Source organism: Cloeon dipterum, chromosome 1, assembly GCF_949628265.1.
Source record: "Cloeon dipterum chromosome 1, ieCloDipt1.1, whole genome shotgun sequence".
In the NCBI taxonomy this organism is placed as follows: domain Eukaryota; kingdom Metazoa; phylum Arthropoda; class Insecta; order Ephemeroptera; family Baetidae; genus Cloeon; species Cloeon dipterum.
Genome location: NC_088786.1, coordinates 28,501,796 through 28,528,994, shown reverse-complemented (window position 1 = coordinate 28,528,994; position 27,199 = coordinate 28,501,796). Strand labels below are relative to the sequence as shown.

Here is a 27,199-nt window from a genome sequence, read left to right as displayed (position 1 = left end):
ACACCCACGGAGTCAGCTCTCAGTCGTGGTGACTCGTCTTCAGAATGTGGGCCACTCTGAACTCTGAAGGGCAGCCAGCACCAGCTGCGGCTGCTTACGTCGGCTCCCTTCGCTGCTGGTGGCGGTGCCTGGTGAGCCAGGAGCTTCAGAACTGGAGTACTCGTCGGTCGTGATCTACTCCAAAAGACATTAATAATCTTACAATGCATTTACACATAAATCGAAAACCAATTTATAAACAAAATCTTATATTCTAATTCTTCGTAATACAAAAATTCCAAAGTTACAAGTTCCTCCTATTGCGGAACCAGAAGAATACCCTTGGTCTAGACACAGCCACCCAGCTGTTCTCCGTCTGTCGGCGTCAGTCTGCTGGGATATAGACAAGAGGCTGGGTATCTCCCGGGGAGATTCCCAAACTTGCATTGCAATGTTTTTTTTTGCGGTATTTACCAGTTTTGAGCGGTTTTTTGCACCTTATGGTTATATAATGAACAAATTCCCTGGAGAGTAAATGGGATTTTGGTCATCATATTATTTGCCTTTATCACTTTATTAATACTTTTAACTTTTTGTTGACTCATGGGTTTTTGAGGGATTTTTTAACATTTTAAATCTAATTTTTCATGGGCACCAAAAATGCGGGAGAAACTAGCTGCAAAAAACGCAACAAATCTCTTAATACCCTCTTAATAGCCCTGGATATAGATGCTAGGTGGCTTCATAAAATAAAGAAGAAAACTTGGGTACAAAAACTGGCCCATTTGCTCTTTGAATACGACTATTTTGGCTTTAAACCTCAACTATATGGATTTGTCCAAAACCAACTAATCAGTTGACTAAACTAATTGTGAACAAATATTCAATGAATACACTGTAATCAATATTCAAAATAGTACTCGATGTCCAAAATAAAAAGGAGCTGTGTTGCATGACATATCAGAATAAAAGACAATGAGAGCGCCTGCAAAAATGGGCGTTAGGCAACCTGCCGGGCACGTCAGCCGTGCCGGTTGCATGCCTCGTGCACGCGTCCAGCGGACTACCTGCTGCGCGTCCGGTGCCGATCGCATTATTGGCCGACCTGCCTTTCCTCGCGATCGATTTGCTGCCAAGAATGCGGCGGACCACTTTCTTCTCACTGCGCGTTGGCCACGGGGGCAATTAGTCAGTCAGTTGGCATTTTTTTCGCTGACGCAAATTTCAAGATCAATGCTACCTCTTGTCACTCCCCTTTCGGTCGTCTCCACAGGCGGACCTACTTTCGTGGTCCACATCCGCGTGCACTTTTCGTGTGACGATTTATGCACTTGATGATCGAATCGGCCGAGTCCCTCGCCGCTTGGCTTGTAAAAAGGAGCCGTTTCAACACATTACAGACTTACACACACACACGCGCACGCATGAGCGGAATGCAATCGCGCTGAATTAAGGAGCCGCGCGCTGTTGCGTCACCAGAAATCATGTGTGTGTCAGGTGTAATAGATGACCACACCGACTTTCATTTTAATTGTCTTACTTTCGCTCGCGAACGCCAGGCAGGCAGGCAGGCTAGGCGAGCGAGCTGTGCGGCGGCGAGCGAGCGGTTAGGAAACTGCTGAAGGCTGCATTCCGCCGTTTCGACAGACAAGCAACATGGGTTGGGCCCTCGCGTTCAACGAGGAAGCAAAAGCAAATAACACACGCTTTTATGAACAACAAATCATCTTTTATTTCTGTTTTATCGCGAGTACAACTGATATCAGTGTCGTTTACGGTGTTCCTTCTGTTTTTCTGCTTTATATAAATACAAGAGACGGAGAGAAGAAAACAACTAAAACAATTAATTAAAATTAATACAGTTAATTTAGGCTTTTCTTATGGAATGTCGCCCGACTGCGCGCTAACAACACAAACAATCGCGAGAACAAACCAACAATCAACCGAACAACTTATTTGCTTTCTGCGCGCTCGCCTATGTCAAAAACCACGTCTTCCCAGCTAACTTAATAAGTGTTTGTAGTGACACACGCATCCCTCTCACTCACTCATCTACAGCTTCGCAAATTCACGTTCACACGCACAGTCATCCGCCCAGACAGACAGACAGACGAAGCAATTAAAGGAGCAAATCGATTTGAAATTCAATCTATATTGTCTACGGTCGTCGCGCGAGTGAAAAACAATTATTTCTAACAATCGTCACCGGCGGTTTATCATCAACACCGTCCTCAGAGAAAATAAAAATTGGAAAAAAAACCTTGGTAGATTTTCCCGTTCACCGACAAGCGGAAAAATGAGTTTGAGAAACGAGTGAACGAACGAGCGAGCGAGAGAGACAGATGGTTCATTTTTACGTAGACTTGCGTAAAATAATCTGCTTGATGTTTGCGGAGTTTAAATGCATCCACTTGAATTTGTTGGTCGCTTAACGAGAACAGTCGCCGATTGGCCGTCGAACAGGGACGTGTCGGGGGAAAGGGAGGGTGAGCGTACAAAAATAAAGCAGCAACCTTGCTCACTCAGGGTGGTGTTGGTGGTCAAGTCAGGGGCCCGGCCCTGCACCTTTCGACGGAGCCGAGCTGCAGCGACGCGAAGGGTGGGAAAGACCGGTGTGCAAGATGGCGGTCGTTAGCCACTCTTCGCAGCTGCGCGACTCGGTGGAAATTTTTTAAGCGTCCTTCATTGTAGAATGAAGAAGAAACGACTGCGAATCGAGGGCGAGCGGTCGGCCGTTGCCGTTTTGAACGATCGCGGCCGGGCCGCCGGCGCCGGGAGACTGAGGGTTGCTTCGAGTGGAGGGCGGAAGGAGGGAGAGCGCGGTGATTTTTTTTCTTGAAGTATATTGTGTAATCGATTATAACAAACACACAGCAAGCAGCAGCAGCAGCAGCACTAATTGTAAGAGTCAGAGACGGAGGCAGAGCAGCACCAGTCGTTGGCCGTCTCCCCTCGGGCGTCGTCCGTCCTTATCACAAGCTGGGAGGCCGCCGGCCGCCGCCGAGGGGAGCGGCCAGCACGCGCGCGCACACAAAGAGTCCTGAGTGAGAGCTTCGTCCGAGCACAAACTGGCCGCCGCTGGCCACCTCAGTTGCCGCCGGCAACCACGGCCGCCGCCTCTGACGTCCGCTGCCTCAGCTCGGGCGGCAAGTCGCCGTAATACGAGCTGGCGTGCCCGTTGACCGCCTTCGCGGCTGCTGGGTGGCCGTTCGCCGCGGGCGCGTGACCGTTCGGCTGATGCAGTTTGTCCATCTGCAAATAAATAATCGAAATATTAATTAAAATCGGTATCCAACTAGTTGAGAAGAAATATATTAAACAAAGGGAGATTGAGACCTAGAAACGACCGGGATTGCAATAAAAATTTGAGGATTCTTTTTAATTGCATCTAGAATTTCATTAGAATAAAAATTCCATCATCCTCACCTGAAGGTTGCAAGGGATGAATTTTGCAAATCCCGTGAGCGCTCCTTCCCCGTCCCTCCTCTTGCTGTGGTTGTAGGTCTGCTTGTAGAACTCGGAGAAGAGGAAGAAGAACATGACGGCGTGCATGCCGATCCACCAGACGAAAGCCCTGGGGTAGTTGCACTCGACAAAGAGTAGTTGGAAGGCGTGCGTCATGATGCCGATGAACTGGATCATCTGCAGGGTGGTCAGGTGCTTCTTCCACCAGATGTACTTCTGGTACCTGGGGCCCATGGCTGCCAGCATGTAGTACAGGTACATGATGATGTGCACGAACGTATTGAGCAACCCGAAGAAGGTGCTGTGGCCACCGGGCGTGAACTTGACTCCGAACCACACGGACATGGGCATGCAGCCGTGGTGGATCACGTGCAGCGTCGAGATGTGCTGGTTCTTCTTGCGCAGCACGAAGAAGAACTGTGGACACGCGAGTACCAAATCAGTGGGCTGTGTTCATTGAATCAATTGCCAAACTCGAGGCAGTGTAATTGCAAATAATTCTGGCACGAGAGAAACGGGAGCGTGCACCGAGCAAATTGCAAGAGCGCCAGCAAAGAAAGGGCCGACTGGCGTAATGTGGTCATCGGTGTTTGGCCGCGTGTGAGGCAACCAATAACCAACCAAACAAACAAACGGCGTCTGCATAATGAGACGCGAGCGGAATCGGCAATGACTGGCTCGAAATTGGACTTGGAACTAGGTCGCGCGCGCGCAAATGCAAATGTGCGTGCGATTGGCAACTTACTGTGTCGAAGAACTCTGTGAATTTGGAGAAGTAGTACCACCAGCAAGCGTGTGTCATCTGTGGAAAAAAGAATCGGTCAGATCGGATCGCGGGAAAAGCGAGGGCGCCACGGCCGCGAAAAGAGCTGGGAACGGCTAAAATAACATTGCTTTTCAAGAGGCTCTTTTGCGGCTGCGGCAGACTGGGAACGAGCAAAAAGACGTCGCAAAAAACCAGCCAGAGGGTTACTCAGCTAGGATTATTGACACATAAAAGTAAAAAAGCTTCTGCTTCTGGAGAGTTAAAATCAATCACTACCACGGTGGAGATAAATTAAAGTAAAAATCAGAAGCCGTCAGCTGGGGGCGAAATCCACCGTAAGGGCATGCACTACAGGGGTGAGTGGGCTGTGAGTCAGGGTTGTTTGGGCTTACCCTGATTCCGAGAGAGCTATTGGTATAGTCCACCGGTTGGCATCGGTAATTATAGTCTCCTGTTAACCATCCCGACATACCCAGCTGGAATCAAATAGAGCACAGGGCGGCCTTTTAGCACGATTGCCTCGATTTTCAGCTCGATCGCCTCCCGCAATTCGCATTCTGCGCGTCTCAGTCCACAAACTTCGCGGGGATGCAAAAATTAGTGCCTGCTAAGGGAGGAAGGGGTGGACCGCGTGCCAGAGAGTGCCTTGAAGTTGAAGCGAGCGAACAAACTCTGCCGGCGTCCTCGGCAGGCGGCCGTTTGAGCTGCCAATTAACAGGTGCACTCGCTCGCTTCACAGAAACCCTTTCACTTTCCGCGTGCTTCTCTCAGGCATTGCCGACAAGCCGAGTCGTGGGGCAGACGGACCACAAAACGAAAGAAAAATCGAGACACCGACGCAGGTTTCTCCTGGGTTCCGTCCAGGCGTGGGGCGGGGGTGAGGGGGCTTCGATCAAGGCAACGACTAAACCACACACACCACCGTCGCACGTGGGGAGACAGGGGGCAACAATGACGTTAGTCACAACACAGAGAACCAGACCGTGCGCCGTGCGGCTGCAACAACTTCGGGAAGGTCGTGGTTTGCGATTGCGGCGGTTAGGAAACACGAATAGTGAAAACCAACTCGTTTGGCGAGAGAGCTTATTAAACACAAATTAAGAATAAAAATGGATTAGTCACGCAAGCGTCTCTCTCGCGCGCGACAGAGAAAGCCAGCCATCTCCTCATCCGCGCGACCAAAAGTCAGTTTCCTTGTTTGTGAATGGCGAGTGCGTGTATGTGTGAAGCGACATTGTTACATGACAGGTGTAAACTTTTGCACACATCAAGGCGGATTTCAGGGTTGCGTGAGTTTTCGTGTTAAGGCTGGCGCTCGGTATTGACGGGACTCACCCTCCGTGCAATTGGAGTGTCAGAAGTGTCCACAGGTTGGCACCTGTAGCTGTAATGGAACAGCCAGCCACCCATCAGGCACTGTCAAGGCAGCACATACAAAATGTTACCTTTGCTTTGTTTTTTATTTTTTTTAATTATTCGCGAGATTTAACAACACGACGAGGGGTTTGTTGAGAGGGGCAAAGTTCTGGACTGATGACGCGCAACGAATGCAAACCGAGGCGAGCAGGCGTTTCGAATTTGAAATTTGGTTTACCTCGTAGAAGAGCCACGTGCTGAATACCACCTGGAAGGCGTTGTAGGCGATAAGCACGCGACGCAATTCGAAGGGTTTGCGGTTTTCCATCAGCTTCGGACCGAGCACCTTGACGATGTAGACGTAAGACAAACAGATGGACAGAGTCGGCAGCGGAGAACTCATCAGGAACCAGCCCTTAACGCGCGGATCTGCAAAGAAGGAAAAAGGACACAGAGCGCCGGGTTAGAAACCATTGGCCAAGACGAGATGCGTCGAATTTTCATCTCTGCAAAGATAATGCTTGTGTTATGCGCGCGGTGCGGTATTCCGTCTTTCTACTGCATAACACATGAATGAAATGATGTCAAAATTGAGGATCCAGCCTCGCACCAAGGCAGCGAGAAGTTACAACTATTGCGAAAGGAAACGGTTGTTTATTACTTATCGGACGGACGCTTTTTACTAAAAGTCTTCCTTTTAATTTGGTAAGAAGCGAAGCAAAAATATGGTTCATTCTTAAAAGTACTAGAAGCTTCTATTCGTGTCAATAACATTGAGAAACAAGCTGACCGCGAGCCAGGTGAACATTTTCGCGGTGGGTTTGACGAAAGCGAGGCATGTCTGTTTGGGTCGGTCAAGGCGAGTTTGCAGCCAATTAGTGGCAATTTGACGCGTGCACTCGCGCGCGCGCGCACACACACACCCGACGGGCTGCAGCAGCGGCGGCGAAACGGAGAAAAGGCCTCGCGCACGCGGATGGCGATTTATTCGCCTGTTTGCGGCAGAGTCACGGCCGTCGGCACGGCCTCCCTGCGTTCAGTTAGTTGTGACTAAGTGACTCGCGGCAAGGAGGACCACATCACGCCGTCAAAAGTACCCTTGACCGCCGCCTCTGCTGCTGCTGCTGTGAGGAAGCATCCGACACTCCTCCGCCGAGCTTGCAAAGTGCAAACGAGAGAAACTCGCGCGCGAGCCATAAAAAAGCCGTGGCTGTTCAAACAGAAAGGAAAAACGACGGACGCAAGGCGAATAAGGCACTCGAGCCGCCTCAGCAATAACTCCTCTACACTTGTTACTTCATCGCCAGCTTTTCCCGCGAGTCATCCACTCGCTCGCTAGCAGGTGATCAAGCGGGCAAGCCAATCCAATTTCTAATTATAGAGCTTTTCGCAAATGCGCGCGTTCAGGTCTCTGGAGCTGTTGAATAAATTTTGCTTCCATGCGTCCACCGGATTCGGAGTGGGAGTTAGCCTTGACCCAGGAATCACTTTCAAATTTTGCCGTACTTTATTGGAAAGATGCTTATTTGGTGTCGCTGTTGGGTAACACGTGCGGTACACATGTCGAGAGACATTACGCAACAAAACGGGCAATCATTATGCATTTTAACCAAATGTGAAGAACACTCGAGGGCTGCCATTGAAATCTAATTTGGCTCTGTAAAGACCGACTCGCGAGGATCCAGCCAGAATTAGCTAGAACCGATTCGGTCGTTCAAGTCTCCGAGTTGGCGAATTAAAGTTACCGACCATTGTTACGTTGTGAAAGATTTATTGCAAAGTGCCGCGTGTTTTCCGCGGACAAGGATTTTTTCTAGACTCGAAAACTGCGAGCATTAAGTAAGAAGCGGTATTCCCCTGATCGCTCCGCCCATAACGAAAGTTCTGCATGTTAATACAGCGCTTAACCGCAACGCAAACAGCCGAAATTTCCGAGGTTCTACAGCCGAGGAGAATTCCGGCGGTAACTATACGAGAGAAGAAGAAAAAAGTGCAAAACTTACCTCCATGTCTGTCGAAAATGTCGATGAAGGCGTCGAGACCCTGGGACAAAAGGTAAGCCATCGTAGAGTTCCTCGGTGGCTAACTGCGCGCGATCTGCAACACGCAACACACACACACTCGGATTAGACAGCGGTTACGAAACGGTGGCGCCGACGATGACGACGCCAGGGCACCGAGCGACGGCGGCGCCTTTGCGAGTAGCAGAATTCCACTTTCGCCGGCGTATACGCAACAACACTTTCACCGCGAGGCGATTTTTTGTCCGTCTTAGCGAGTCGACCGGCCGCGTCGGGGGTTGGAAGGCGCCGACGGGAGCTGCCGAGTGGCGCCGGTGGTAGGCCTTACCTGATAAGGGGGTGACTGGCTCTCAGGCTCACAGGGGGCTGTGCGTGGTTCGAGGGTGCAGTGGAGCTTGCGACTGTCTGGCTGACTCGCGGAGACTCGAGTGAGCAGAGTGAGCGAGCGCGCGACCGAGTGAGCGGGTGCCGCGACGAGAAAAGCGAGTGAAAGTCGCAGCGGCTGCCGGTTTATTAATGCCCCTTCCACAGCTGCGTCGGCCGGGCAAAAACGCCAGCACACACATGCACACACACCGCCGGCCAGGGGAGGGCCGCCAGGGCTCGCGGGAGGGGTGACCCTGATCGTGAATTCGCAGCCGCCGATGCGCACGCCGGACCCACCACCCGATTCGGCACTGTTCGCAGGGTCGGGAAAAACGCTTGCTCACGCTGCCCCGGAAGGGATGCTCAGAGGGGAAAAAACCGATGCAAAAAAACGTGACGTTTCTGGCCGGTTTTTTTCCACGCGACCGATGGACACCCGTGGCCGTCGGAGTGGCCACGCGAATCAGCTGAGCGAGCAACCAAAAAGGAAGCTTGCGTTTGGCCGCTGCCGCCCAGCCGTGTCCGACGACGACGCAAAAGAGCGAGAAACAAACTTTCACTCGCGATTGCTCTAACTCGGCCGGTGGCCTATGACAGCAGCAGCAGCAGCAGCTGCGGAATCGCATTCCGCGATCAGGGCCGCCCGAGGGGTCCCCGAAGGGCCGTGGGCCTCGCGACGCCGACAAAGGTCGATCTGCACTGTGGGCCGCGAGCCAGCAACCCTGGGACACCGCGATCGTGTCTGGTATTAAGCAAACCGCCGGTGTTACGCACTCTGCTTTCTTCCTTTTCTCTCGTGCGACCATAATTGTTAGCAGTCGCCACACACGGTCATGCAACACTTTGCTACCTCTTGCGAATTGCATTTGCTCATTTTAAGGTGTAATTAATTTGTCTGGCCGAGAGGAGAGCTAAAACGAAATATTGTGATCCACAGAATCACGACCGATTAAAACTAATAATGTTTCCTCGTTCCGTCCACCTGCTCCTTTCATTTTCTTTCCAATTACACAACTTTTTTTTTATGCTCCACTTTGCTAAGTATTCATTACAGGCGATGTCTCAGGGGGAAGCCTGTGAGTGTGAGTGGAAAACTTTAGCGGCCGCGACCTTTTTCCCACTCACTCCGTGAGACTGGGAAAACCTCCGCAAATTCCTCGGAAAACTCGCAAGGCCGGCGCCAGCAGGGTGAAAAGTACGGGAATGTTGACAAAACAATCGGCAACGGGTCCTGGGGTGGCTCCCGCCAAGGCCGACGTGCATCAATCGGTTCTTCCTCTTACGCGCGCATCAGTCGCATCAGCGTCACAAGATGACAGCGTCGATTTGGCCGACAACGATTACGGCCGATGACGACGCGTGCCAGCAGAAAATCAACAAGCGGCGGCCAGTCATGCCCGTCATGCAAGCCCGGATCTTTGCGAAACTGACGTCAAAGCCAGCGGCCAGTCGGCGTCCGGAAAAAAGAAGCAAGCTAAACAAGCGACGCAATGAAATAATGACTGGAGTATTATTTGAGTTTTTCCCCACCGGAGGCGGTTGCCAGGCCGTTTTCCACTCTTGGACGCGGGATTTCGTCCCTTTTTTTGCACGTCGGCTAGCAGAAAACAGAGGCAAGGTACGTGCTGGTCGCGTTTTCGCCAGGCTCACCGGCCTTGGAGCAGTGCAAGAATGTGTTATTTTTAGATAATTCAGCCTTCAATTTCATTTTGATTTAGTACAGCCTAGCATTATTTGTTTGTTCTAAAAAACGCCCGAACCTCGGCCGCCAGGCAGACGATGCTCCCGACTGTAAGAGCACTCACAGTCACGGTCCGCTCAGTGAATTCAGTTGCAACAGCTCTCTCGCCTGCGAATAGGCCCAAGGGTGTTCACTAGCTGAGTTTGTCGCCGGGTAATTGCGCAGTATTGATTTTAAGTAGGCTTTGTGCAACTCCATTACACTTATCGATGTTGAAATTAACTGTTTTTAAGTCGATTGAAGGTTATTTTGGTGCACCAACAAAACAATTTCAATAAGTAAAACAAAAACAGGATGTTTGGCACTGTATTTTTGAATCAAATCAAGCCAGAAAAAATTAAAGCTAAACAATAACCACGTTTTCATTTCAGCATAGCTCGATTGATTGCAGAAAAAATCATTGGGTTCGAATGCCTTTTTTATTTTTCCCCAAGAATGGCTATATGACTAGTGGAACTCAAACTCTTAAAGCGACTAAAGCGAGGAGAGTTAATGACTCGTCACGAGGAGGTTAATATTATTGCCGTCTATTTTAAAGTTAAAAAGTCAAACTCAAAGCTGGAGCTGTGATTTTTCTCTGAACAGCCTGCTCTGGGGGGCTGGGCCGGGTGCACCCTGTAGCGGCGGCAATCTAAAAATAAAGTACGGTGGCACACAGCTGATATTACTGGGCACGCGGTGGCATGGCGCGTTGCGAGCTGCTTGCATCAGGAGAAATGCATGCGAAGAAGAGAAAGCGGCGGTGCTGGGGCCACGCGGGCGGGCAGGCCAGGCGGCCGTAGTCGAGGCGGCCGCGCTGCTCGAGACGTGCCTGGCGCGCTCGCTCCAAGTGCAGCCTCTGCTCTTACGCCAGCCAAATTGTTATATCAACACAAAACACGGCGTGGCGTAACCAGCGCGAACGCGCGTGTGCCGCTCTTAATTTCCCCGCTTCAATTAACTCACTCGCTCGCTTAGAGCGCGACGACAAATTCCTCGCGCTGTCGTCTTCGCCGAGTGCACTCGCGGCCGGTTTCACTACACTGTGTACTTTACTTCCTCCTGCTCCAAATCCGCGCTCCGACGGCCTTGCGTTCGTTCAAATCTCTCCCCAAACAGACCGGCAGTGGGTCATGAGGTGTTGCACTGTTGAATTCGCGTAAGGGACGCGTTAAAATAAAAGATGGAAAATTTGCATTCACTGCCAAAAGCACCAGAGTCATTCGAAATCGCTGAGTTCACAAAGTCAGCGTGACCCTCATTTAAAAGATGGATTTTTCTAGATTGCCGGTGAGGTCGCGTTAATTAACTCTGCCGAGCTGGCTGTTTCTTCTGTTCTGTTTTTCGGCCCGGTGATTGCGCATATTCGGCATAAAATTAGCTCGCGTGACGACGCGCTTTGAGCCCGTCCGCTCATTTTCGGCGCCTCCGGGAAGTGCATGGGTCGCGCGAATTGGGGTGACTGTGGGAACCGATTGTTTGCTAATCGATCGATTGAAAAACGAACCAAAGCTACGTGCAAATCTCTATGGAAACTGGGAATAGGAAGCTAGCAAAACCGCAACAGCCAGGCCAACCCTGAACTCTGTGCAGAGGTGCGGTGCAACCTTGCTGCGACGCAACTCTGTTGCACCAAGGATATGCAAGGAGAAGAAAATAAAAATTTTCAATTTTACTCTTTGGCACATCTTTTGTGGGCAGTGTTTGAAAGGTTAATTATTTCAATCTTCAAGAAATATCGTTTAATCACTGGGAGAAACTGAATCTGAGTTCAGTTAGCAATTTCAGACAGATTACGATAGATAATAATCCAGCTTTCATTGAAATAAAACATGCTTTTCAAATTGTTGAAATTTGGTATATATTACTGATGAGCCAATTCCAATGACAATCTGATAACATGATTCAATTTTAATCAACCAATCCTTATTTGTTTGTCTACGGGAGCATCCACTACATAATCTCTCACGAATCTGACTCTGGTTAATGGAACTGTAATAACAGTGCACTAAAACATTTATTACCTTCATTGGCATCTATCAACAGTTAAATTTTCGGGAAAGTTCTGCAATCTCTAAATTTAGAAGGCCGAATGCAGAAGACCAACACATATCTAACACAGAATCCATAAGCCCGAAAATAAAATGCTCGCGTCCGCAGAAGGACGAAAAGTTTTTTACCCAATTTTCACAATGCCAGAGAGTGATATTTTTTCATATGACTGAAAACTCAATTCAAGCAGTTGAAGATTTATTTAAATATTTTCTAAAATATGATTTTATATATTGAGCCGAGTCATTTTAAGCCGAGTGCACTTGCTCTATTCTGGGAGTAGGCCCTTTTCTTATCACGCGGTCAATAAATACTGGGCGTCAGAACGCAACCTAAATATTCATGTCACCAAGAATTCGAAAAAACATTCCAGTTACTATGCTAGGTCAATCCTATATTCTCTATATTTATTATTGAATTTTAGCAGGAAAATCAGCTTCTTGACCTTGCAATTTCTACTTCAGATCTGAACAAATAATCAACAAGGGACGCACGTCAGCAATAAAAAATGGTCTACTTCCCGATTCACAAAGGCGACATGGGCCATTTGCGTCAGCAGCGAGATTTTGCAGGGTGAGAAGGCAAAATTTTGGCAAGTGCAAGGTTTTGCCGGTGCACAGAAGTCAGCGGCCCCTTGTACACAAACAACGCAAATCACCGTCATCATCATCATCATCTGGTCGTCGCCGCTGACGCACAAAACCTTTTCTTTTTATATTTTTCCATTATTTCCAAGTTATTCTTTCTTGCTTTGCGGTGTGTTTGCTTTTTTTGCTGGCACCGGCAACCAAGGCCTCTTGTTCAGCTTCTTCAGGTGTCTTTTCGCACAATCACGGCCAGAAGCTTAGGTTTCTGCTCTCTCATTGCGCGCAGATTGCTTGCTGGGAAGCGTCGACCTGCTAAAATTCGCCAACCATCTTTGCTGCGTCACCAGCAATTTGGATTTGGCACCTACAACAACTTTTTGCAGCCCTCGATGCCTCTTCACCACGATAAATTAACTTCTCGGCCTCGGGCGGCAGGGCGCTTGTTGCCAACCGGGAAATGAATGAATCAGATTTTAATAAAATTGATAAGAACGCGTACATTTTTTGCTGTTGCAGATAGCCGGAATCGAATTTGTCGAATGCAAAGCGTGACTGCAGCCTTGGTGCGCGATTCTCCGCGCCTGATAACAGGGAGCAGTCTACGCACTATTGCGAGTCCTCCTTTATTTCTTTCACACTCGGCTGCGTGCGGCCCAGTGCGGCCACAACGCGCACAAATTAAGCGAAAAAAACGGCTGCCCTGCTAATTTATTGCAGCATGAGCCCAATTTGTGGCTTTTTGCGAGCCACGACTGCCGCAAAAAATTACAAATGGCAGGTTCGTTCTACCGCGCTCTCAGCCAAAAAATTAGGAAATTCGGTTCGCGACAGGCGGCATGAGAAAAGTCAATTTAAGCATTTCCCACTTGGCCAATGCCAAGGCAAACATTCGCGCTCCAACAAAGAATCAGCGTGACGGTGCGGCAGCACTTGTGCAAAGCACTAGTTAGTGTTTGCTGCCGATCATCACATTTTGCAGATGAAAAGGGCCAAGCGACGAAGCAAAAGGCTTTAATGATCGAAATAAAAAAGCGAGCTCTCCGCTTATTCTGCAACTTTTTTTCTCAAGCAGCAAATTGCGCGAGTGGAAAAATCCTTGAGTGCGAAAAGCAGAAACTGCAGGAAGAGTGACTGGCTTGGAATTCCGCAGCGTCTATTCAGATTTCAGATGCAGCAGAGGAAGTCTCCCTCAAGGACTTGACTACACTTGCCTACAATAATCACAACTTGTAATTATAATTAATAATTGGCGGCAAAACTGGAATTGCGCACCGATAGAAGTTTCTCGCAAACCACACATGTTATTATAAATGCTAACGGTCGTCAGGTCGATTCACTTGAACTGCCTCTGAACCTGGCGATTGATTATTTCCTCCCTCCACCTCATTTCCTTGCTAGTTTTCGTCGCCAGCGGGGCAGTTTCGAGGGTGCCTCGAGACGGTGAATCGGAGAGAGGGATAACGGAAAACTTTCCTTTCGTAGGTCGCCGGCAAAAGTGAGCAAGTTATGCGCATTGCACCAGCCAACAGGTGGATTTCTCTATTACACCGACTCGCTTATTTTCCTCACATGCAAAAGCTAAAAATAGATGATCCGGCGTTTGCATCTCCCGTTGCCTTTCCAACTCGCTCTTATCCACTCATAAACAGGCCTAGGCAACTAAGAAAATGATAAATGGAAAAAAGGAAAGAAAATGATTGCATGGGAAATTTTGATTACATATCGCGTATTGCCTCATAGGAAACTTTAGAAAGCCGCTATTTATATTTTTCTACATTAATATGCTGATCGACTCGTTTTGTGCTGTAATTAGAAACTGATACATTTGTTGCAAATGTGCTTTTTCTTTAGAGTGAACATTAATAAATATTTACACGAAACTCATCTAAAATCTTATTAGTTTTGGACAAAATATTGTTACTGGCTTCATTTTTTATTACAACAGTGCTTTTTTAATTTATTTGAAAAATTCATTTTTCCTTCGTTCTAGTCTGTTATGATGAATTTGGGACAGGAAATCGGTATCAAGAGAAAAACAAAATTCCATTTTAAATGAGTTTTTTTTTTTAAAGTAAACATCTGAAGGAATTAATTGTAAACAAGCCTATTTTTTCTAAGCAATTTCTTAAACGTCTTCGCAGGTTGCATTCTTTACTACGAGATCTGGTAATCGGGAAATGAAAAACAGGGAAATTAAGTTGAAAGAAAAGACGTAAGCGGAGAAACACATTCGCGAGCATGGAGAGCGGCCATCAGCGCGTATGAGTCAAAGGCCGACCGCTGGCGGGACCTTGTTCGATCGCTCGCTCGCTCTTTTCTGCCTTTTATTGCTCTCAAGCTCACATCACTAGAGCCTGTGGCTTCTCTCTATAACCTATGCACACGCCAATGGATCGCTTATTGACTGCGCCAGCAAAACGGCAAAGGGTATCCTTGCGACGGAAGACTCACTTTATTGCTCTCGCCATTGTGAAGTCGTTGTGTCTCGAGGAGAGAACAGAACATAATGCGAGGAGATGAGATTGCCCAACTGCTCATTCTCCTCCTTCAAGGCGCGCGTGGGTGGAAAGGTACTATTCATCGTCTTTATTCTCCTGATTTACGTCAATCACGCGTAAAAACCGCTCTGGGCGCATTACACTTGCGTCAACCTACTCATAATTTTGTCCACTTCGGCGAACCCTAATTTTAACACCTGCATAACGCGATTGTTTGCCTTCCTCGTTAGCAAGCACTGTCATATAGCAGGAAAACTGCATTCTAACGAAGCATTGTTGAATTGGAAAATTAAACTTGGCAAACACATAAAATGTGCACAAGTCCTCAAATCAAACACGGATATGCGCGAATAATCAGGGTCAAAACTCAATTACGTACTAGCAAAACGATACTTTGTGAAAATGCAAATTATTGTCCCCCTAACAATTTTTCTCGGTTCACAATTATTAGCAACTGAAACTAAAAAATTAAGGAGAGTTTTGTTTTTGTTGTTGTAAATAATTGGAATAACATTAAAACTTGTTTAAATTTCGTACTTAGAGTGCATGAAAGATTATTAGGTGAAAATTAGCACAAAGCTCGAAAAAACGAAACAAACGAACGGAACTCAATAGCCGATTGCGCAGAATCTAGAAAAGTCTAAATATCAAATCCACATAATTGATCCAGAGTAGCGGCCGCGTTGGTGCGGCGAGATAGCTTTCCAGAGCAATTTGCAGCTCGCGATTGTTTTCAATGACGCGAGTGGCTGCTGGCGGAATTTCCAGAGAGGTTTTCTTCGACGCAGTAGTACAATAAGCGAAGCAATACTATTAGCAAGCTAAGTACTCATCGGTGGATTTTTTTCGCTGTAAATGCGGAAGGTCGCACATACAGAGACGACGACGCCTCTCGTTCATTAGAAAGTTTCCATTAAGTGGCGAGTCGGCGTCCCAAGTGTCTGCAAATATTTCCCATCTGCGCGACATAGTCAAACTGATTAAATAAACAAATGTGTCCAAACAATAATCTTTATGGCGAGCCTCTGAGGCGCTCGGTCAACGCCGCACTTCCTTGATTGACAACACACGCAAGACTCTTATCTTTAATGGTTCTCACTCTGGACATTGACATTTAAAGGCCGATAAAAATAGAATGAAAAAGGCTTGAAAGACTTTGGTATTTAGGCTCCGGTTGAGTGGGAAGCAGAAAAAAGGCTTTTCGGGAGGTGGAAGAAAAAACTGCGAGCGCAGGAGAAAAGTGTTTGTCGGCGGTTTGCGCGGAATCGAGCGAGCATGCTCAACACTTATTATATGTATTTTGGTGCGTTTGAGCAGTGCGGAATAAAACTTTCTAACAGCGGCAAGTGTGAAATTTATGCGTGAGCGCCCTGGCACTCGCGATCGCGTCGCCGCGCCAATTAGCACATGAGCCAATTGGTCAGTCGCTAATCGCTGCTTATCAGCGCGGCCTGAGTTGTTGCAAAAGCCGCGAAGTCTGCGGAAGCGCGGAAGGAAGCGCATTCCTCCTAAAATAATACTGCGAAGCGAGAGTGAGAGGCCCAGGCTTCAAATCTTAAGGTGCAAGATAAACTGATTCGAACATAGCACTAATGCAAACATTTCAACTTAAACATTATCACCTAAATTTTGTCCAATTGTGGGCTCTACCTGAAGTTTTTTTCTTGCCTGAAAAGCTGCCGTTTTCTCAGAGTTACTATTTTTACCTAATGTACGATTAAAATACGACTAGGTGAGAGTAAACAACACTTCGATTTTACTTTGGAAGTTTCAAATAACACATTTGGATTTAACCTTGTTTACTTACAACTCTCATTAAAGATGAAATATTTTTAAAAAAATAAGCACTTCTATCTTTTAATCACCATGCAAAAAATCCTTGACAGTCCAAAAACAAGTACTGCTTGAAAAAAATTGTCTCGGTAGCGCTGAAAAAATTTCATGGGAATCAGCGTGCTTTTGAAATGGCGAGCTCTGTCTGCCAATTAAAATTGGTGATTTTATTGCTGAAAGTAATCTAACAAGCAGTGTTGGATTGAAGAGTTGATCAGTTTCTTATATCAGTCGACTTAAAACTTTGTTCTGTGCTTCAACTTTTTGGAGAAAATTCTGAATTTTAATATTAATAATTTATTGCAGAGTGTAGTTGTGACTCAATAGACCGTTTGTCGAAGCCAACAAGACAGCAACATAATGACAGCAACATAATGTTGCTGCAATGAAGAATGTCTCATTCTATGACATTGATTGAATTTTTATGTGCACCATTGAAGCACGTTATTTGTGCAATAACGGTGAAAATGGACCAGAGTGTAAAAAAATAATTACACCACAATTTATTTCAGTAGGCAAATAATTGGCTGAAAACATTGTCATAAGGTTAACAACCGAGTCGCCCCCGGTGCGCAGCGCAGGCAACCCGCACGGTCGATTGTACAACGTTTTTCATGAATGGCTCACGCAGCTCATTGTTGGCCACGCGCGGAGGCAACAATGGGGCCCGCCCGGGGTGGTAGGGAGAAACGAAAACCACGCGCAATCCGGGGAGGGGGAGGGGACGGAGGACACTTTCACTCGCGGTTCGAGTGTTGAGGAACGAGTGCGAAGAAGATGGGAAACCGGGTCACTGGGCCAGACGGGCGGACGAGGGGCCCATCTCTTTCTCCGCGGGCGGGCGGACGGCCGGCCTCGCGGAGTCGTCGCAGCCGCCGATGCCACGGTGCGGGCAGCGTGTTTACTTTCGGCGCGCGGACCACACCGACCACGTGCTCGACTCTTGGCGCGCACAGACACCGTCCGACCCTGTTACGCAACAATTGCGACGAGCCGCCGTGCAGCTCAGCACGATGGCGACACCTGCCGGTTCCGCGCTGCACTCGCGACAATGTTTTTTTAAGATTTCCGCCGCTGGGACTCACCTGATGGACTGCCGACGGGGACCACGCACTAGCGGCGGCTGCAACTCGAGAGACTCCTGCAACAACACGATGCGAAATACGTCAGAGAGAGCTTTAAATGGGTTCTTTCGAAATGGCTACAAACACCTCACTATTCACTGCGGGGGGCAGTGGAAATGAAAGGGAAATATATTAATTGGTCTGTTGAGTCTTACATGGAAAACATTTTTTTAAGAATTTCATTGACTATATAATGGTTCGTGGTATTTGAAAATAACATTTGATTATTTTCTATTTCCCTGTCTCTCTCTTTCATGATATTAATTTAAAATACACCGTTACACTTTTACGAGCAAAATTATGCGCGCACGGATGGAATCGTTTTAATTTAATTTTTTTTTAAAGTTTGGCTTTCTAGCAAAGGCCAAGACAACCTAGATTCTTGAATTATCAATTTTTTTAGTTTAATTACGATCGAAATGTTCTTCATTTAAAAGAATATTCGATTTTATTTAAGCGACAAATTTCAGTCTCGCCACTCAGTTCTTTCACTAGCAGCACCAAAAGATAAGGAATTTTTAAACAGGCAACCACTGCAGCGTGTGTGATAAGAAGTTGCATAACGCGCCAAATTATCTCGAAGGAAACTGAATTTGAGATTCAGAGTAATGATTATGCTGTTTAAATTTTGCAAAAGAAAAAATTAAAACTTAAGATATTATGAAAGTGGTTAACCTGAAAAAGGGTCATTTATTTGGTAATAAAATAACAAGATAGTGAAGAGTCTGCATTTTACGGATAAATCCCGATAAGATTCCATAATGACTCACAACGTGCGTCACTTTTGCAAATCCCAGGTGGCTTTACGCTGGGCTACTTTGGAAATTATTAAACAAACAATTCTCAAGGATTTGCTATGCACGCGGGTTACCGCGAGTCAAGGAAAATCCTACGCGGAAAAAATAAGACGTATAGGCAGAGTATGTAACTTGCCAGCGGATTGGTAGCGGCAGCGTCGAGACTTCGAGAGACAACGGCGAAATGGTGTGATTTTCACCGCTAATTGCCACAGCAATTTAGATAATATTGCTGCATTATCTGCAGAAGCGTATAGAGCATGTCTCCGACTAACGATAGGCGAGCGCCTTAATCGTTGATATTTTCCTTTAAGAAATGTGTGGTTATTTCCAGTTTGAGGCGCCAAGAAATAAAAATGTGGAATCGAAAATTTTGTGGTTGGCTGCTTCCAGGAACAGTGCGGTGAGCGAGGCAGCCGAAGCTGCTGCTGATTGCGAACGGTCGGCTGCATGCAAATTGAGCCAAGATTGACCTTGAACCGGCAAGCGCGTGATTTCCTCGCTCCCTTTCGATGGAGGTGCGCTGCTCTTAGTCAGCTGACGCCGGACGGTTCGACTTTTTGTCTCCTAGCGTAGGCGTATTTCGCTCTTGTTTCGCTTCGCTCCCCTACGACTATTTTCGGGATCTCCAAAATTAGAGCCTTCGATTTTGAGATAAAGAGAAAACGAGAGCGGGCTGCTTGCGTAGTGGAGCGACCTTCGAGATAAGGGCCCAAACTTCTTGAGGCGTTTTGCCAAAATTCGTGCCGATGAATAATTCCTGACGGCACTCCCGTAAGCGGATCTCAACCTTTGCATTTTATTTACGCGCATCTTAATTCCAAATAAAAAAAACCCAAGAGACGGCAGGACAAACACGTGTGCGACTGGAAAAAAACGCCGGGCCGCCCCCCGCAGCGACACAAAACACCAGCCATAAAGAATTTGCATGTAACTCACACAGTTCGCAACAGATAAGAGCAGATTGCTTGGTCAAATATCCTGCCTGCTAGCCACGACAAAAAGTTGGATTTCGAGAGATGAATGAATGCAGATGGTTTATCGTTGCGACTGCGAAGACAGTCCAAGCGGATTTTGCTTGTGCTAGAAGTGGAAAATCAAAGGCTGGCTAAGTGGGTTGTGTTAAATCAAATCCAATGGCGGACGTAAGGATTAAGGAACGGCACACGTGGTATCACTAAACGAAGGTTGACCCCAGAGCGGTTGTCACCGTGAATGTAAATTTGCCAACAAAGACCTTTTTACGAGGAATTCAGGTTCAGGATGAGGTGAACGACCAGACCAACAAACGCTCGAGTGTCGGTTTGAATTCGCGATAGCCAGAGAGCTATCCGCTAAGTAAAGCAGGTTAGCAAAATTGAAAAGGAACGATTTCACGGCCGTTCAAGTACGCACCGTGTCAACTCAACCATACGTAATGGCTAATGCGGAACCTTAGTCGGAAGCAAAAAAATGTGTCCGCTTGTATTGCGTATAAAATGTTCTCAATGTGACCTATGTCAACTGCACCATAATTATGACAAATTAAAATGGTGCAATCTGGATACTTGTAGAAACATTTTCTCTTTCTTCTCACGTCAAGCATGCCTCCGATGTAAGATAAAATGACACCGTGTCTTATTGTGTAAATCATTAGTGAGCAATTTATACTGGTTATGGTGAATCTCAGCATTGCATTGCTTTACTGCCCACAGAAAAAGGTTTTATAGTCGTTTTTTTTCTTTTAAAAAATGCTGGTCAGGTTCGAGATTCAATTTAAGAATTAAGATTCCAGTTGCTTAATAGGTGACTTTCAATTTCAAGTGTAAAAGAGTATTGAATTTAAATGTTGAGGGGTACAAATCCAAATTTATCTATCGTCTGGTCAGCGTGTTTTTTTAGCCGCACTTTCAGCTAACTAATGGAGCTGCTGCTTCTCTAGTATTCCAATTGGTTTGGTCACTTCTTGCGGGTTAAGCCTCGGAATTCCTTTCTCAAGCCGTGCAGCCCAAAGCTAGCTGCTTGACTAACTGTTGTGCAGTTGTTGGTTTAATTCCACTTGAGCCACTCGTATGCAACGTAAACAAAGCTCGCCTGGAATGTATTTCGCTGACCAACTAACCACCAAACCTCTACTTTTTTTTATCTAACATTATACAACCTTTCTCTGACGGCATACTATCGCGAAGTGGTTCACTGAATGGTATCGTGAAGAGTGACTAATAATCCAGTTTTTTTAGATATCCTATCAGATAATATTATGTGAGTACAACAAAAAAAAGCATAATTTTCCTTCAGTTTCATGCCTTGATTTTAGTATTAGTTATTTTCATAAAAAAAAGTAAAAAAACTCACTGACCCAACATCAGAGCCCATATTTTTTTTAATGTGGCTCGAAAAGGTCGGAATAAAAAAGGTCGTTCTCAACTGCACGCTCTGTGCTAAGCCCCGATTTCTGGTGCACACTGCACACACGGAGTTGCGGTCTGTGCCGATTCACGACAGTCACGCGATGGCAGAAAAAAAAGAAGCCGACACCACATTTCGATCGGCGCGCAATCGATTCTTGAGGGGGCGCATGCTATTCGATCGGCCGGGCGAAGGGAGGGGTGGAGGCGGCGGCGGAGGCCGGCCGGACACCTGGCCGCTGACGTCAGCGTGCAGTGCGCCTCACGTGACGCTGCGGCTGACGTCGGCGGCGCCCGCCACACCCACCTCCGGCGCCGCCGGCCGGCGATCGATGGGGACGCGGGGGCCGGGGGGTGACTTGTTGATTCCGTCAGGGGCTCGACCGGCCCGACGAGGAGGGAGCGAGCGAGTCGGAAGGCGGCGGAATCCTCTGAGGAGCAGCACTAGAAATAAAGGCGAGCCGGCGGTCAGCGCGCACACGAGTAGCTCACCAGAAATATGGAACAAGCCGTCCGGCGACCCAAAGAGTTTCGTTTTTATCTGGCTCGCGAGAGAATGAGGCGGCAGGTGCTTTCTCCGCTCGCCTCTTTTGCCGTACCGCGTGACGCAACCAAACTCCAAACAGCTCCGACTCGCAGCCTCACTGCTCTTGGGCCTCTTGGAATCCGATCCCCACCGAACGAAAATTGCGGAAATAACGCGGAATCACTGATTGCGAGCAAGACAAGAATGAGCTTCTTGTGCTGTCACTCTGTTGCAAAGTCATGGCAATTGTTTAATGATCCAAAAATCAGGCGTATGAACTATGATGAACCGACGAGGAATGACACAACAAACCCATTAAAAAATTATTGCAGCTTGCAGCCTTAGGACAATAGAGATTAGGATCTGACAACAGGTCAAAAATCCTGTTACTTCCCCATAAGAATAGCATTGGGGTTATCACCATTGTCGGATCCTAATCTCCACTATCCTTGATGTAGACAATGCAGAAACTAATCCTTGATTTAAAGCGATCTTATGTTTTTTAAGTGACAAAGTGGTTAAGAAGTTAGCAAGCACTTCCTATGGCAAGCAGTCTCTCTGTTTGAAAATTTACATTATTAAAGACTGTGAATGCAGTAGTAAATCAGACAATTTATACCATTTCCTCGGCTGTGATAAGAAGATTTTAACTGTCTCTAGCAACCAACGTGATAATGAGCCGTGAACAGTGATCTCCGTTTATACTTGTTTTCTGTAGTACATGTTGTGTGTCTAATAAATATATTTCTGATTCGGACAGCGTAATTAATTCGTGCAGTGCAAATTATATGGCAATTTTGTTGAAAAATCACTTCTTTACCACAATTTTTATTTGTCTCCGTTTCAAAGCGCTGTACCACAAACGACGCCAGACCGCGAATCTGCCCGCCCCCGTTGAAAACATGGTTAAATTTGATTTATTACTGAAAAAAAATTTGAGGTTTGATTTTACCACATGAAGAGTTCAAGTTCAAATATTCAACTAGAATGACTACTAACTTATTGTAACCAACAACTCCGATCACTTCAATCGTTAGTGTGAGACGATCAACACAGAATGAGAGGATGGCGAATAATTTAATTTCTATAAAGCCACATAATTATTCAAATACAACTCATTGTACTTAACAAATAAAAGTTAGCAAAATATAAAAAATTAAGTGCTTGCTATGCATGTTGCATGTCACCGGTAAAGATAAAGAAACAATGAATCTGATATTCCGAGGAGATAAAGTTCTGACGCAGTACAGGTCGCGTCAAGAAAGAACCGATTTCGCTTGACTGGGTGCGGAAGAAATAATTACGATAGATGATTGGCGTCATAACCTACATCGGCAGACGAACAACAAGATTGGCCAGATTTCGTTCTCGCGAAGGAAGAAAGCTGCAGCGGTAGAAAAAAATTATGGAAGCATTAGAAGGAAAATTAGGAGGAAGAAAGCAAGAGGCGCGCGTAAACGAGTTTGCTGCGACCTTGCTACATTATTGAAGCGGGCCAAATTCCAAAAGTGCTTTCTTCCTTCAGGGGGTTTCTTCCCTTTCACGCCGATTTAAAAACGAAAAGGACTGTTAGTAACGCTACTCCTCCGCTTCCAAAAGATTAGCCACGCGGTGGCCTATTGCACGAGTGGGGCGGTTCATTGCGACTACGTTCCACATCTGCTGATAAGATAAAAAGCACATAAAAGTGCTTCCTCTTTAGCACATTATTTGCACTCTCTCAGCAAAAGTTAGAGACTTTCCATCTCCGCAAATCAAAGTTTTTGCGACCAATGGGGTGCCACGCTGAAGGAGCAGAAGTGCTATAACAACTTTCGAAACCTCTCATTTATGTAAACACGATACTTGGTAGAGAAAACAGCGGTGCAGAGAACGCACAGAAACCTAAAAACTGTCATCCAGTCCAGACACGTTCGCAAATGAACTGTGCAACAAGTTCCTTCAATGATTTCACGTGGAATGAATTTCGCACAATAAATCAGTATTATTACTATTACCTCGTCAAAAGGCAGAATTGAAAATGAAAAGAAATGAAATTTCGTCTATCCGTCTTTTTCACTTTAAACTGTACTGCCTGTCAAATCAATTTCCTCGGTCAGATTTGGCGAGGAAGAGGTTGACGAACGCAAGTTTGTTTACATCGATTTTTTCGCCCCATAACGATGACTATCCAAAGCAAGACGGAGCATCTCCTTCATAATTCAAAAGAAAGCGAAAGTTGGATTGCTCGTGTTGCTGCTTGTCGTTGCGTCTATCCGCTACTTTGTTGTTTAATGTTATTTCGCCTTTTGGTTCCGCGCACTCGGGTGTCAGGTGGCTTTGGTTTGAACGTTGTGCAAAATAATTATAGGCTATTGAGCAATTTCAAGCCGTTGGACGCAACCAAATAGTCTCGCCGCAGAAAATCGAGTTCACGAGTTAAAATGAACAAAATATGCATTAGTAATTATTACTGATATCACTTTTTCTTTAGGCTCTTTTGTAACTTTAGATTCAAACCTTCGGTTATAAAGACAGGAATATCGGAGTGCAGATATTGATGAGGGGTGACAGACTGGCACGTAGGTGCTAACAACTTTCGAAAATTCACAATATTTAGCACAATAGAGTAAGCAACCGGTTTTTCTGGGTTAGACCGCAGCTTCTTTGGCAGAATTCGCAAAGATAAGACGGAAAGACCAAAATGGAGTCTTCGACCAATTTAGGAAGGACGAACGACGAACCGTCCCCTCCCGTGACGCGGGGTATCCAGCTAATGGCGAGAGGCAAAGGACAACACAAATTATTGAACTGTCCAAGGTATTGAAATGTCCCGGAAATGCGAAAATTTTAAAACGCTCACGCTTTGCTGTTTGTTGCGGAGGACGGCAGGGGCGCAGGAATCAGAAACGGCCGCAGGAAAGCGAGGAAGGTTTCCGTACCATTTCGGCAGTGCTTAGACCTTGAAGACGCGCGAATTACGGCAAGAAGAACCAGACTGGCGCGAGAAAACAAAAGTTGGTCACGAAAAGAGAGACAGAAAGAGAGAATGGGAGAGAGCGGGCCCGCGGCTATGGGTCATCAGCTGCTCGATTCGGCAGTGCAGAGAACACGAGGCCCCGCCACATTTCACCTGCTTTTCGCCGTGTCCAGTCTTGACCCAAAATCGGCGGCGGGCCCGAGGCACCCCCCGTCCCAGGCCTTCTGCACGCAACAAAATTCGTTTACCGGCCGGCGGTGGAACTTCGCTTCTGGCCCGGGGTGTGGTCACCAAGTCGGGGCCCACCGATCGAACGTGGCGTGCCCTCGGTCCACGGAAGGAAGGAAAAAACTTCCACGCCCGTAGGCAGAGTCACTTTCGCCGGGGTGGTCCGTCGCCGCCAGCACGCAACCCTGGTGCACCGCAGGGATGGAGGGGGTTGAAATGGGGTGGCGGCGTCTTACTCGGTCGGCACGGAGTCCACTCACCTGTCCGGTTAAGTAGCGGGCCGCGTCACACGGGCATGGTGGGCCGAAGGGACGGCCGACTGGGCCGACGACAGACTGGCAGGCAGGTCGGAGTGGGTTGAGGGGCGTGGCTGGCTTTCGAGCTGGCTGGCCGATCGACGCGCAGGCCGGTCGAAAACGCGCTGGCCGAATGCTCGGCGGCCAAATCGGGCAGGACACTGAACTCGCACTCACGCCTCCGCTCCACCGTGCCCGAACGTCTCTCGCGGCTGTGCGGAGTGCGGCCAGACAAACTCCTCTCGGATCACGCGCGCCCAGACAACGAACGACCGATTTGCAGCCGGAAGTGAGCCACACACACACAGCGGCCTCCGGTTCAATACCGGTGGGACTTTGCTCGAAACCGGTTTTCCCACCGAGCATCAAGCAGCCCGCTCCCACTCGTTCCTGCAGAAATCTTGGCTATCTTTTCATAGTTTTAAGGAAACTAGTGATATATCTCGGCAAATTAAATTGTTTACGGAAAGAAAATAGACCGCAAATTAAAGCCAGTCGTCCCTTGCTCACTACCGGTTTATTTACCTCCGTCTTTCAACACCTGTGTCCGTGACTCGTTCTCACATTCCAGCGCTAAAATACGAATCCCGTCCTGCGAGGCTGCCTGCTTTTCCTTTCAGAAAGTTAACCAAAATTGCTTTATACAATTTCAATGATATTTTGATTTGATCATAGATAGCTTCGTGGGGACCAGTTGGAATTTGGAATGGTGTGAAGGCAAAATTTTAAAAGTATTATTATTTCAGGAGAGTTTCCTGCCATTAAATTTATTTTCACCCTCTAACAGAAGTATTAGGGCACACTTGATAGAATTAAATTATATTTTCGGAGTCTTTTAGTGAAGTAAATAAATCAGTTCCATCAGTTACATTTGGAAGATTTAGAGCATGTGTATTGTGGTAAATGGATTTGGAAGTAGTGTGTGTGTTCGGCAATATTATATTCATGTATGATAGCAAATTTATCATTATTATGAAAAATAAACAAGATTTATTACAGTCCAATATTTTACATATCTCCATGCATCTCGATAAATCACTTTTATTAATAATTATAAATAAAACCAAAACACGAGCGAATATAAAATATAAATCAGGAACTCTTGTTTAATTCAGGGTCAACTAGGGCCAGCAGAAATCATTTTGTAATTAAAATCTAGTTAAGTAATAAAATCTTCCATCACAACACAAGGTTTATCATATTCATTTTGTAAGCTAATCTTTTATTTATTTTATTGTACAGTGTCGGGAATAATAAAACATGCATTATACTCTTCACGCATTAACAATTAAGCACTATACCGGTTTGATCCGATCAAGTCTATAATATGGAAATAATATAAAAGATCAAAACTAATTAGCATCTTTTGCGAAACTGATAGTATGTATGAGATGAGCAATTAATATGATTTTATGATTGGTATTCAGCAACGCTTTTCTAATTTGCGATTTGACCTCAATAGTATGTGTAAAAGAGTAAATTATTTCATTATTTTTTTTCTTATCTTTTTAAGCCATTTTTGCGTATTCTTTTGCACAGAATTCTTAAAAATAGAGAGGCATAAAATATTAAATTTTGTGCGCGCCTGGCCATGAAGGTCGCATGAAATCACCATTAACACGGCGGCGGTAATACCCATCGCGCACGGCATAACCTACAATTATTTGCCTCCAAATTGCTGATTAAGGTGTTCAGAACTTTCCATTCTTAAGTTTGTTAAATAAGTTGGGTTTATGTTCGCTCAGCGGCGCTGAAAATTTTGCTTTTCGCTGATGCAACCAGCACGTTGAAAGCGTAGAGCTGAACTTGTAACACATTTTACCACTACCAAGATATTAACCTTATATAAATGGCATTATTTTAGAGCGTTTCTAAGCTGACGGATTGCAAAAAGAGAAGGTACTTGAGCTCAACAATCTTTAATTTCTCACAGATCAGACCCATTAACGGCAATATCATTGACAAAAGGCTTTATTAATGACAACGAGTGGTTGATAACAATTGATCGATGGCGAGAAGTGATTAAAATTAAGAAGTGGCACTTACTTGTTCACACAGCGGAAAGATAAAGACGAGATGAGCTCTCTGCAGCTACAACTCGAATCACTCTGCTTTATCACAAGAGACGACGTCGTTTATTTCACACTTGCGTGGACACTAGTGAGTGTGTGTGTGCACGTTGTCCAGCAGAGGTAGCAGAGTGTTGGGCCAGCAGCGCGCGGCACTTCTATATATCAAT

At 46.4% G+C, this 27,199-nt stretch overlaps 1 protein-coding gene across 3 annotated transcripts; it reads right to left on the bottom strand.

Moving 5' to 3' along the window:
• Window positions 1-1,686: 1,686 nt before the first annotated feature.
• LOC135934244 (very long chain fatty acid elongase AAEL008004-like) lies at window positions 1,687-25,257 on the bottom strand. 3 transcript variants are annotated; one of them, XM_065475838.1, is made up of 8 exons: window positions 24,925-25,257; window positions 17,729-17,784; window positions 7,570-7,663; window positions 5,805-5,995; window positions 4,603-4,686; window positions 4,190-4,246; window positions 3,406-3,861; window positions 1,687-3,231 (listed from the first exon to the last, which is right to left on the bottom strand). In XM_065475838.1, the coding sequence occupies exons 3-8, from the start codon at window positions 7,628-7,630 to the stop codon at window positions 3,067-3,069; spliced, it is 1,014 nt and encodes a 337-aa protein (XP_065331910.1). In that variant the 5' UTR covers window positions 7,631-7,663; window positions 17,729-17,784; window positions 24,925-25,257; the 3' UTR covers window positions 1,687-3,066. The 3 variants fall into 3 exon arrangements, with proteins under 3 accessions (XP_065331910.1, XP_065331911.1, XP_065331909.1); XM_065475839.1 differs by lacking the exon at window positions 17,729-17,784; XM_065475837.1 differs by lacking the exons at window positions 17,729-17,784; window positions 24,925-25,257 and adding an exon at window positions 7,916-8,087.
• Between the last annotated feature and the right edge of the window lie 1,942 nt (window positions 25,258-27,199).

Bases quoted from the DNA above. Each gene is read 5' to 3' on its own strand.
- LOC135934244 (XM_065475838.1), bottom strand. From the start codon at position 7,630: ATGGCTTACCTTTTGTCCCAGGGTCTCGACGCCTTCATCGACATTTTC. The intron at 3,862-4,189 runs GTAAGTTGCCAA...GCGTGTCCACAG, and splicing joins TCACAGAGTTCTTCGACACA to TTCTTCTTCGTGCTGCGCAA. The intron at 3,232-3,405 runs GTGAGGATGATG...ATTTATTTGCAG, and splicing joins TCATCCCTTGCAACCTTCAG to ATGGACAAACTGCATCAGCC.